The sequence below is a fragment of the Bidens hawaiensis genome, unplaced genomic scaffold (genome assembly GCF_021521415.1).
Source record: "Bidens hawaiensis isolate Kalapana, Puna unplaced genomic scaffold, B.hawaiensis_p1.1 tig00051623_1, whole genome shotgun sequence".
NCBI classification, from domain to species: domain Eukaryota; kingdom Viridiplantae; phylum Streptophyta; class Magnoliopsida; order Asterales; family Asteraceae; genus Bidens; species Bidens hawaiensis.
This window is the reverse complement of record NW_027499276.1, coordinates 1-12,145: the sequence shown is the minus strand read 5'-3', so window position 1 is coordinate 12,145 and position 12,145 is coordinate 1. Positions and strand designations below refer to the sequence as shown.

Sequence of the window (12,145 nt, the reverse complement as noted above, 5' to 3'; positions counted from 1 at the left end):
TCGACTTTAACCTTTGAGCATGTAAGACATTTTGAGACGTAATGTGCCACGTCCTTTTTCATACCCTGCCACCAATAAATAAATCGAAGATCAAAGTACATCTTATCCGCACCGGGATGCACAGAATATCGCGACATATGAGCTTTGTCGAGAATAAAAGTACGAAGTTCATCACGATCGGGAACCCACAAACGATTGAGGAAATATAGCAAGATATCGGGTTTGGTTTCGAGTTGAATTTCGGCACCACATGACATTTCGTCATCCATATTGCCTTCATCAATGGAGGTGCATTGGGCTCGATAGATGCGGTCTTGGAGATCGGTTTGGATGATGATGCTATGAAGCAGAACGGATTTGATAGTAACTTTATGACTAAGGGCATGGCCACGACATTAGCTTTACCGGGATGGTAGCGAATTTCGCAATCATAATCACTAAGTAATTCGGCCCATCGACGTTGTCTTATATTGAGATCTTTTTGGTCAAAGATGTGTTGAAGACTTTTATAATCGGTGAATACAACACATTTCGTGCCATAAAGATAATGTCTCCAGATTTTGAGAGAGAAAACGACGGCACTAAGTTCGAGATCATGAGTCGTGTAATTATTTTCGTGAACACAACTGAGACCTTGGTTGGATGCATCGCAAAATACCACAAAGTCTTCGTTTCCATTGGGAAGGGTTAAGATGGGAGCATTTCGAAGCATATGCTTTAGAGTTTGGAAAGCTTCTTCTTGTTTCGGTCCCCATTCATAAGGTTTTCGTTTATGAGAGTGCGGTGAGGAATAGCACGATTTTGGAGAAGTTTAGAATGAATCGCCGATAATACCTGGCCAAACCAATTAAAGATCGGATTTCCGTAGGTGTGGATGGAGTCTTCCAATATAATACGGCCTCGATTTTGGCGTGATCAACATGAATACCTTTATCGTTTACGATGTGTTCCAAAAATTGAACTTCTTTTAACCAAATTTCGCATTTGATAACTTGGCATAAAGTTTTTCTTTTCTTAGGAGATCAAGAATGGAACGTAAATAATGCTAATGTTCGGCTTTCTTCTTGGAGAAGATGAGGATGTCATCGATAAAAACAATTACGAATTTGTCCAAGAATGGTTTGCAATCGTGGTTCATGAGATCCATGACTACCGCATGTGCATTGGTTAATCCGAAAGGCATAACCAAGAACTCGTAATGTCCATGCCGAGTACGAAAAGCGGTTTTAGGAATGTTGTCTTCATGAACACGCAGTTGATGATATCCCGATCGAAGATCGATTTTGGAAAAGTAAGTTGTGCCTTGGAATTGATCGAAGAGGTTGTTAATTCGAGGCAAAGGGTAACGATTATTGATGGTGAGTTTATTGAGTTCTCGGTAATCGATACACATGCGATGCAAGCCATCTTTCTGTTAGGGCATAGATTTTATGCCGAGGATACTTTATCCTTACGTAGCTTTTGGACCATTTATCCTTGAGATGTGTTCCAGGTTGTATAGGATCAAGGATCCTCGGTATTTGTTGTTACTAATGATTGTTTCTCATGTGTAGGTTGATAAATAATAGGTCTAACGGCTGGAAGACCCAGTCTACCTATTTTTACGTTATGGAGCTCATTCAGCACGTGGTCAAAAGACTTGGACGTAGATAGTGGGAGAATGGCACAAAGATAGGACTAGTTTTTAGCTTTCATTTTTGTATTTAATCGATCTTATGATCGGTTAGGATACACACTTCACGTTCGTTAGAAATACTTAGAGATCAATATAGCAATACTCACACACACTTAGCAATTCTTGTATTTACTGATCATAATCTCCAACCCTTGTAACACCATTTATGATAAATAAACTGGTGATAGACGGTTTGTCATCACCCAGGGTTTTTTTGCTGGCGATCCGACCAAAATCAAGGGCTTTTCCTCGCAACAAATCTCTGTGTTATTGTTCATCTTTGTTATACAATCGTTATTGTCATAAAAGCACTAGACCTCACTTTACAAATTTGGTTACATTATCCTTAAACCGATTTTTAACCAAAACAACTTGGCGCCCACCGTGGGGGAAATTGGTGCTTTAATCCAGAAGATTTACCATCAGTTTTTAACCTTTTCAACCTATATCACTATCAATGGCCTCTCAACAAACATCTGCTTCAACCACCATACCTTCATCACTTTCTCTCTCATCAAAAGCCTCATTGCCAATGCCTCCTCCACCCGCGGGAGTACCAAGGACTACTACTGCTGGAAACAAGACGCAGACTCCTGTGTTCCAAGGCTCAAAGTCCACTGCTACCACCTCTGTGGTAGCTGCTAACAATGATGTTTCTGTTATGTTTTCACAAGTTAAGACATACATGGAGCAGCAGAATAGAACCAACCAGAAGATCCTACGTGAAATAGAGGATCTCAAGAATACTAAGAGGCCAGTGGAGGACCAGACTCCATTGATGCCTAGGATGCTGGATGTCACTACTCCTGGATCTGTGGCTCAACATGCTCAAGGATCCTCCCTCCTTCAACCAGGAACCATGGGTCAGCAAGATCAAGGATCCTCGTTCCTCCAGCAAGGATCATCTATCCTCCAACCAGGGTCCATGGGTCAGCAAACTCAAGGATCTTCGTTCTTCCAGCAAGGATCATTTATCCTCCAACTAGGATCCATGAGTCAGCAAGCTCAGGGATCCTCTTTCCTTCAGCAAGGATCATCTATCCTTCAGCCAGGATCCTCTGTATTATATCATCAAGGATCCTTCAACCTTCAGCCTCAAGGATCCTTCTTGTTGAATCAAGGATCCTCGGGACTTCAACACCAAAGGTCGTCTGAGGTTCATGAGGGGGACATTATCCCTATTCAGACGATTGCTTCTAGTGGACCAACTACCATAGCAAATGCTTCTTATGCTGGCTGCTCCTCTGGGATGCCGGCATTTAGCCAACAGAGAGCTAACTCTTATAATCATGTTTCGTTTGACACTAACTTTGGTTCCATGCAGGATACAGGAATCAACCATGCTATGACTAAGAAACTTCAGAAATTAAAGGACATGATATGAAGTGTCCCTGGAGTAATCAGACCTATCCCGGAGGTACCTGAAGGAAGTCACAAAATGTCGAGGTTCGCCATGCCAATTTGTGACGCGGAGACCAAAAGGCTTTCAAACCCCCCAATATGAAGGTGTACGATGGTACCACCGACCCAGAAGAGCATGTGGCTCAATACAAGGAGAGAATGGAGATCAAACCCATTCCTGAAAGACTCAAAGAGGCATGTCTATGCAAAGGATTTGGATCTACTCTCACTGGATCCGCTTTGAAATGGCTGCTAAGTCTTCCCCCTCACTATGCCACTTCATTTTCGCATTTAGTTAACTTGTTTAATAGTCAGTTCTCTTATAGTAGAAGATTTGAGAAACTGACCAGTGATATTTATCGCGTGACCCAACCACGTGGCGAATCTCTCAGAGATTTTGTCACCAAGTTTGGTCGGGAAGCCTTATATATCTCGAATCTTGATATGGCTACAACGGTTGAGGCCTTTAAGATGGGGTTACAAAATGATTCCCCCTTTTATGATGATTTAGTTATGAATCTATGCAGTAACTTGGATGAATTCAGGAACCGAGCATTAAGATTCATTAGACTCGAAGATGACAAGAGGGCCCACGACAAGATGACCTCTTACAACCTATGATGACAAGAAAGGAAGATCCTCGTTCAAGAACAACAAGTCTAAGTCCTACACGAAGTATAATCAGAATATCAACGCTGTGGAAGAAGAGGATGACGATGGAGATTATCCTCCTATATCCGAATATTGTTTCTCTGTTGATATTTCAAGGCTAATGTGTGCTATGCATGATTTAGGCGACAAAGTAAGATGGCCTAGGAAGAATGAGAAGGCCACCTTCAAAGACAGGTCTGAATGGTGTGCATATCATGAATATTTTGGATACCTAACTAACGAGTGCATTGGCCTTAGGAAACAAATAGGCTATCTTATGAGCAAAGGTCATATCATAGAACTGTTGGGAAGAAAGAAGTCGAGGATTCAGGATCTTGTGAAAGTCCTAGAGAAAGCTGCTCCACCACCGGCAAACGAAAAGTCATCAATTTCATTTCCGGTGGCTCAGATATATGTGGGACCTCCTTCTCCTCGGCCAAAAGACACGCTAAAGAAACCAAGTTAGAAAACGGAGAGCGACCTATCATAACCACTACCCTAACCAATGACAAGAAAATCTTCTTCGACGAAGAAGACAGAATGAGCATCCAGGATCCTCATCACGATGGTTTGATTATAACTCTATTTATTGCTAATCATTATATGCGCAGGATCCTAGTTGATGGAGGAAGTTCGGTTAACATCATTCAGTATGATGTACTCAAGAAGATGAATATCCCAAAATCTGAAATCGTTCCCCGATCATCCATACTCGTTGGTTTCAGTGGTGAAACTAAGAACACGTTGGGGGACATCAAGCTTCCTATATACATTGAGGGAGTGAACTCTTTTTAAAAATTTTGTGTTATAGATCACTTGTCTTGTTGCAATGTAATTCTTGGCAGGCCATGGATACACGGAATGAAACCTGTAGTGTCTACTTATCATCAGTGTATTAGACTACCAACTCCTTGGGGGGTAGTGAGAATAGAAGGCGACCAAGTAGAAGCTAAGAATTACTATTCCTCATCCATGAAACCAGCGGCTAAGCAAACGGTAGCATAGCAACTACAACAATATCCTAGGAACGTATTGGAGGCTCGAGAACAAGACTTAAAAGAAGTATCCTTGGACCCCGAGGATCCAGACGTAAAAGTTTTCCTAGGATCCAGTATCCCTACTAACATTGAAGAGGATTTAGTATTCTTCCTCAAGCAACGGAAATCTACATTTGCCTTCAAACAATCCTACATGACAGGAATATCAAAAGAGGTAATTAATCATAAACTAGGCCTTGATAATTCTATTAAACCCATTTACCAGAAGCGAAGAAAATTCGCTCCTGAGAGGAATGCGATCATACAAGAAGAAGTTGAAAAACTTCTTAAGGCCGGTATGATCAGAGAGGTTAAGTATCCTCTATGGTTGGCTAATGTTGTGGTTGTTTCAAAAAAGAATGGAAAGTGGAGGGTATGTGTCGACTTCACAGATTTAAATAAGGCATGTCCCAAAGATCCTTTCCCTTTACCACACATTGACTCCATGGTAAATGCAACGGCATGATATGAGATGCTTACTTTTATGGATGCTTTCTTTGGATTTCAACAAATTCAGATGGAACCACCTGATCAAGAAGATACAACATTCATGACTACTACCGGAATATATTGATAAATTTCTATGCCTTTTGGACTAAGAACTGCAGGTGCGACTGTTAGTGCACGGTTTTGCGTCTCGAGTCTTTGTAATTATCGTTAAATGTTTATTTGATTATTTTAATGTAATATTTAATGTTATTTATCTAATTCGTTATGTTTAGTCTAGTTCGCTAGGAATGTTAGCGAACTAAGACTAGTTCGTTAAGGTTATGTCTAGTTCGCTAGGAATGTTAGCGAACTAGGACTTTATAATGTATTCCCTCCTGATTCGTTAGGGGATGTTAACGAATCAAGGGGTGGTTCGTTAAGTTATTTAATTTAACGAAGGGGATTCTGGTTCGCTAGGGGATGTTAGCGAACCAGATCGTCTTCTATATATAGTGAACCACTGTTCACTTGTAAAGTGTTGAAGTTTTGAGAGAATTAACATTATTCAGTAATTTAAAGTATTCTCTCTCTCTTAAGCTTCACAATAATCTTATTGATAATATATATACACTAATAACAATCAAACTAAGGTATAAACGAATTAGATCCGTTTAATTAATATCAATATATATATATCTGAATCAGATCTAAGGTATTGATTAGAAAGAGTGTTAGTAAAGGGGATCAAACAAGTGGTATCAGAGCTTTCGGGGCTCAATTCACTTGGTTTTTGATTGTTATTATTATAGTTTTGTGTTATTTTTCTGTTTATATTGAATTTGAATCAATTTGGGTTTATTTGGATTGATTATGGATGGATTAGAGTGATTTTGGTTTAGTTAAGGTATTATTGTGGTTCAATTGTGTGGAATTGAATTGTGAATTGGATTTGGGATGTTTATTGTGTTTTCGGTTTAAGTCCGTGAACAGAGTTTTGATTTTGGTCGAAATTGGTTCGTGTATGGTGTTAATTGATTACGAGATGTGTTGGATTGAATTCGGTTTGCGATTACGAGCATTTTGGTATATTATGTGTTAGTTTTGGTTAAGAATTGAGTGTGTAATACAGATCTGGAATAGAGGTATTTCTGGGTTTGATCTTCATAGTTCTGGAAATTTGTTCTTGAATATTTGAAGATTTGAAGATGATGGCAATTCGCTATAAAGTTTCAGGCGATTCGCTATGTCTTTAATTTGATTCGCTATCAATTCTTGTCATTCGCTAATCAGTTCGCTAGCTGATTCGTGTGAGTTAATCAATTCGTGTTATCTAGTTCGTTAACTAGATAACTGATTCGTTTGACACGTGTTTGTCTTGGAATTTGTGCCATAACAACTTTTTGCCACGTGGCAAAAAGGAATCAAGTTTGTTACAAACGATTGTAACAACCTGATTCGTTATATTATAATTCGCTATAGTGTTGATTCGTTATCAACTGTAGCTGATTCGTTATCTTCATTCGCTAAGCATTCCTTAGTAATTTGTTAAGTTGACTTGGTCAATTCGTGTGATCAATTCGTTAAGTTGACTTGGTCAATTCGTGTGATCAATTCGTTAAGTTGACTTGGTCAATTCGCTTGGTCAATTCGTTAAGTTGACTTTTGATTCGTTAACCTATTCTCCTCATTCGTTAAGACTTGATTCGTTAAGACTTGATTCGTTAAGACTTGATTCGTTAAGAATTGATTCATTAAGTCTCAGTTCGTTACAACTGTTCACAGTTTGTTACAACTAATCACAGTTCGTTACAACTGATTCGTTACAACTGTTCACCATTCGCTACTACTGTTCACTGATTCGTTAAGATATTTTATTAATTGTTTATTTTCAAAGATGGCTGGTATGTATGCATTAGCGTCTCAAAATATGTTGATGCAACAGATGTTGCAACTTGATACAGAGATTGGTTCACATTCTAAATGTCCGAGATTGATGAAGTTCAGTGATTTTCCCAAATGGGAACCTCAGTTTCGTGCACATTTAGGATCTGTTCATCCTGACTGCTCATATTGTCTGGATGAGGTTTATGTTGCACCAATGATTGGTGATGATACTGTTGGGTATACTCCTAAAGCTGTATCTCAATACTCACAAGAGAAGAAGAAAGCTTTAGAAATTGAGATAAAAGCATATTCTACATTGACTATGGCTTTACCAGAGAATATTTTTAATCAAGTTGGAAGTATCAAGAGATGTGCATCTTTGTTTCAACATCTGCGTATGAGAAGCATGGGAAACACAGCTGAGAGTAAGAAAGTGATGCTCAAGTTTCAATTTCGAAACTTTAATTTATTAAAAGGAGAAACAGTTGAAGAAATGACTACCAGATTTAGTCATTTGATTGCTGAAATGGATAAAATGAGAATGGAAATTTCTGAAAGAGATAAAATTGACACTATCAAGAGTGTGCTTCCTAGTTCCTATTCAACATTTCTCATGGTTTTGAAAGAGAATGATTATTTTCTGAATGAAGATTTGACAACACTTGAATTCCTACAAAAGATCGAAGCAAGAGAATATGATCTTAAGTGTCAAAAGTCTTCAAAAGAAAATCAAGATCCGGCTTTCTATGGTGGAAGTATGCCTCTGAGTTCTACAATCTCACCTATCATTGCTTTTCTTACTCATGCCGCAAGTGAAAAAGAATCTGCTTTACTTAATGATCCAAAAGTTTGTTTCTACTCTGCTGGTAATTCAGGTGGTTCTGGAAGTTCTTCTAGTACTAATCCGTTTGCTACACCTCCTAGTGTGAATATGAAGGAAGCTGAGCTAAACTTTGCTTTTCTGACGGCATTTATGTCTTCATATGAAAACCTGGTGAGTAGTAAAATTGCCACGAGTGAGTTAACAGATGAGGATTATGATCAAATAGATCCGGATGATTTGGAGATCATGGATTTAAAATGGAATATGGCCATGATTGTTCGTAAAGTTAAAAGATTCATGCAGAGAACTGGAAAAGAACTTCCAGCGTTAAACAAGAAGTTGGGTTTTGACAAATTGAAAGTGAAGTGTTATAATTGTCAAGAATTCGGTCATTTCGCGAAGGAATGTGACAAACCAAGAAAAGAATACACTGGACCTCGTGGTCAAAGTCAAAACGCTTCTTCACCACGAGGAAGTGATGCTGAAAAGAAACCGTCTACTTCTACAACACAAGCGATGTTAGCAGATGGAACTGATTGGTCTCAAAGGCTATTGTGCAATGATGTTCAAGCAAATTTAACTATGTTTGGGTTACATGAAGATTGTCAAGATGCTACTGATAGTGTGATGTCTTCAGATAATGATTCTGGATCTGATTCTGATGATTCTTACGACAAGTCTTCTGAATCAATGTTTGCTTGCATGGCTAAGATCAATGAGGTTAGTAATTCTATCTCTTCTACTTCATTTGTTAAAGCATCATGTGTTGACTGTGAATCTAATAACTCTAAGTTAGAAGCTTTGAAAATTCAAAATGATAATCTTATAAGAGAAATTGCTTCTCTTAAGGACACTTATCGACAATCTCTTGAGTCTCAAATGAAATCTCGAGAAAAGATTGAAGCATTGTCGACAAGTAATCATGATCTCAAAGCCGAGTTATCTATGAAAATGACCATTAATGACCAAAAGTTTCAGGAAATCTTGAAACATCGTTCTAAAATAACTGAGCTTGAGAATGAGGTTCTTGAGTTGAAGAACAAGTTGGGTAAATTTCGAAATTCTTCGTTTTTATTGAATGAAATTATTGAAGTTTTTGGAAAACAAAAAGATTCTAAGAAAGGTATTGGTTTTGTTGAAATTCCACCACCTTTTCATAATGATTATAAAATTAATCCTTTTGCAAGAAAAGAAGAGGATTTGATTCAAAAGGAATCTGTAATTTCTGAAAAATCAAAAATGGTTAAACCTGAAATTGTTAAACCCCAAGTTGCTCCTCAAAAATCTCATGTCCAAAGCAAAAAGGTATTTGTTGAACACAATGACGAGGTCATTATTGAGGATGTGTTTGAACCAGAGATTATACACAAGAATAAGAACATTCCCAGTTCTAATCATATTCTGTGCGAACCTCACGAATTTGAGGAAGCAGTGTATGGTTCACACAAACCTCAAGAGAAAAAGGAAAATTCAAAGAAAGTGAACTCTATGAAGGCAAAGAAGTCAGTTAAACCAAAAATTTCTGATGAGGATTTAATGCGTTTCATTAATCCTTCTAGTTCTAAGCCATCTGCTGACAGAGTTTTAAGTTAAAAGGAATGGACACAATGTTCACTGAAAAAGATATTCCAATTAGTATCATTAAGCCTGAGCTAATTGAGAGTGTGTTTTACAATGAAACTTCCAAGGTTCGTGAACTTGAACGTGTGTATGCTCAAACAAGAACATCAGTTCAGAGTGATCCATTGACTAAGGCAAAAAAATTTCTACAGCAAGCTAAGAAGATTAATTTTGTTAAGTCAACTGGAACAGATACACTACAAAGTTTTTCAAACAATTCTAATTTAGATTTTTATTTAAAGAAGAAATCTGAATTATCTGATGAGTTTGCTAAGAGCATGACTAAGAATGTGAGTCATCATCAATCATCTATTCCAATTTCTTCTAAACATCACCATGTGGACATGCGAACGTGTTTCTTATGCGGTCAACAAGGTCATGTTGTGAGAAATTGTAATCAACAGAACTTTTAGAATCTCATCCTTTTTTCAAGGATAAATCTAAACCAATTCCAGTGGTTAAGGAGATTCTAAAACGACCAATGTCGTATGCTGATGATACTCATATCTTGTTCTCTGATGTGAATCCTCGAAAGGTGTTTCAGATCAATGAGACACACGGTCAAGTAAAACCAAAATTCATTCCAACTGAACCTATATGTCAAAACAGGAATTTAAACATTGATCAGGCAGCATACTTAAGACGAAAGTCTAAGAAGCCAGTAACTTATTCACAAGTGGCTGAACAACAATTGAAAACTGTTAAAGTTAATGATCAAAGAGAAAACCAAAAGGTGCCCAAGACTGAGGCCTGGGCTGCCTTTTTGAACTAATCACTTTTGTTTATGTGTAGGGTTCATCCAAGACCATTTCTGGTGAAAACTGGATCATGGATAGCGGATGTTCTCGTCATATCACCGGAAATCTCGATCTATTAACCAACGTAAGAAATATTCAAGGGGGTTATGTAGCGTTTGCTGGGAATTCTGGGGGCACGATCACACAAGAGGGTGATGTTTCGAATGGTCATATTACATTTGAAAAAGTAAATTATTGCGACAAGGTTGATCATAACTTATTGAGTGTATCGCAGATTTGTGATAAAAAGTACACTACAATATTTACTAACAAAGAGTGTCTTATCTTGAAACCGGGTTTTATTATTCCCGAGGACATGGTTGTCATGCGATCACCACGATCAAATGATATTTATGTCTTAAACATGAGTTCTAAGATATCAACATCGATCGAAACATGTTTTGTCTCGAAAGCAACTGAGAAAGACTCTATTCTATGGCATCGAAGAATGGGTCACATTCATGTTAGAAAGATGAATTATTTAATGGCAAATAATTTAGTTGAGGGTGTTTCGTTAAAGAACTTTAAGTTATCTGATCACTGTGTTGCATGCAACAAGGGCAAGCAGAAGAAGAAGACACATCCTTCTAAGTTATTGAATTCCATTAATACTCCTCTTGAACGACTTCATATGGATTTCTTTGGTCCAGTGAATCGTGCGAGTATTTCTGGAGACTGGTATTGTCTGGTAGTGACAGATGATTATTCAAGATATTCATGGGTGTTATTTATGAGTTCAAAAGATCAAACACCTGTTTTGGTACAAAACCTTATCACTAAGATAGAATCACTGTACAAACAAAAGGTGAGGAGAATCCGAAGTGATAATGGTACGGAATTCAAAAACACTATTTTGGATTTCTTTTGTATTCAAAAGGGAATTCACCGAGAATATAGTGCACCTTATGTACCACAACAAAATGGTGTTGCTGAAAGGAAAAATAGAACTCTGATTGAAGCTGCACGTACAATGCTTGCTGATTCAAAGCTTCCTATTCAATTTTGGAATGAAGCAGTGAACACAACTTGTTATACACTTAATCGGGTTCTAACAGTAAAACGACTCAAGAAGACAAGCTATGAAATATTAAATAACAGAAAACCTAATTTAAAGTACCTGGAACCATTTGGGTGTCCGTGTACAATGTTGAAGAAGGATTCGGGTAAATTTGATGAAAAGGCTATCGAAAGGTTATTTCTTGGGATATGCGTCTCCAAAGAAAAGGGTATTTAATTTTACATCTGGCTGTGTTGAAGAATGGTACCATGTGGACTGTCAAAAGTACACAACTCCTCCACAAGGGAAAGGTCCAGACTGGATGTTTGACTACGATAGTTTATTTAATTCGTTTACTCCTTCGACTGATCACATCGACGAAGACCTGGTTAGAGCTTACTTTGAAGAACACTTGAACATTCCAAGCTCTTCAAATTCTAATGCAGATGAAGTTCAACCCGATGCTACAACTGAAGAATCTCATGTTGTTCCTCCAGTTGTTATTGATAGTGCCTCTACTTCTTCCGATGATGATCAAGCTGAGATTCAAGTTATCGATCTTGATAGTGATAATGTCTCATCTCCCGAGTTGGGTGAACATTACACTAATTTATTGACAATGTTGTTGTTCCTGAAAATCCTACTCTTCGGATTCATGGATATCATCCACAGGACAATATCATTGGAGAACTTGATGTGGGCGTTCGTACACGTCATCAAGTTGCTTCGTCAAGCGACAATAACGTATTGTGTGCTTACACTAATTTACACTCTTCGGAAATTGTGAATATTGCTAAATTCAATTGCTTTCTATCTCAAGTTGAGCCAACT

The 12,145-nt window shown here is 37.9% G+C and overlaps 1 protein-coding gene across 1 annotated transcript; it reads left to right on the top strand.

The window, feature by feature from the left end:
* Nucleotides 1-3,175: 3,175 nt before the first annotated feature.
* On the top strand, nucleotides 3,176-3,697 carry LOC143599226 (uncharacterized). The gene has a single exon (XM_077077225.1). The coding sequence runs from the start codon at nucleotides 3,176-3,178 to the stop codon at nucleotides 3,695-3,697; it is 522 nt and encodes a 173-aa protein (XP_076933340.1).
* The last annotated feature ends 8,448 nt before the right edge of the window (nucleotides 3,698-12,145 follow it).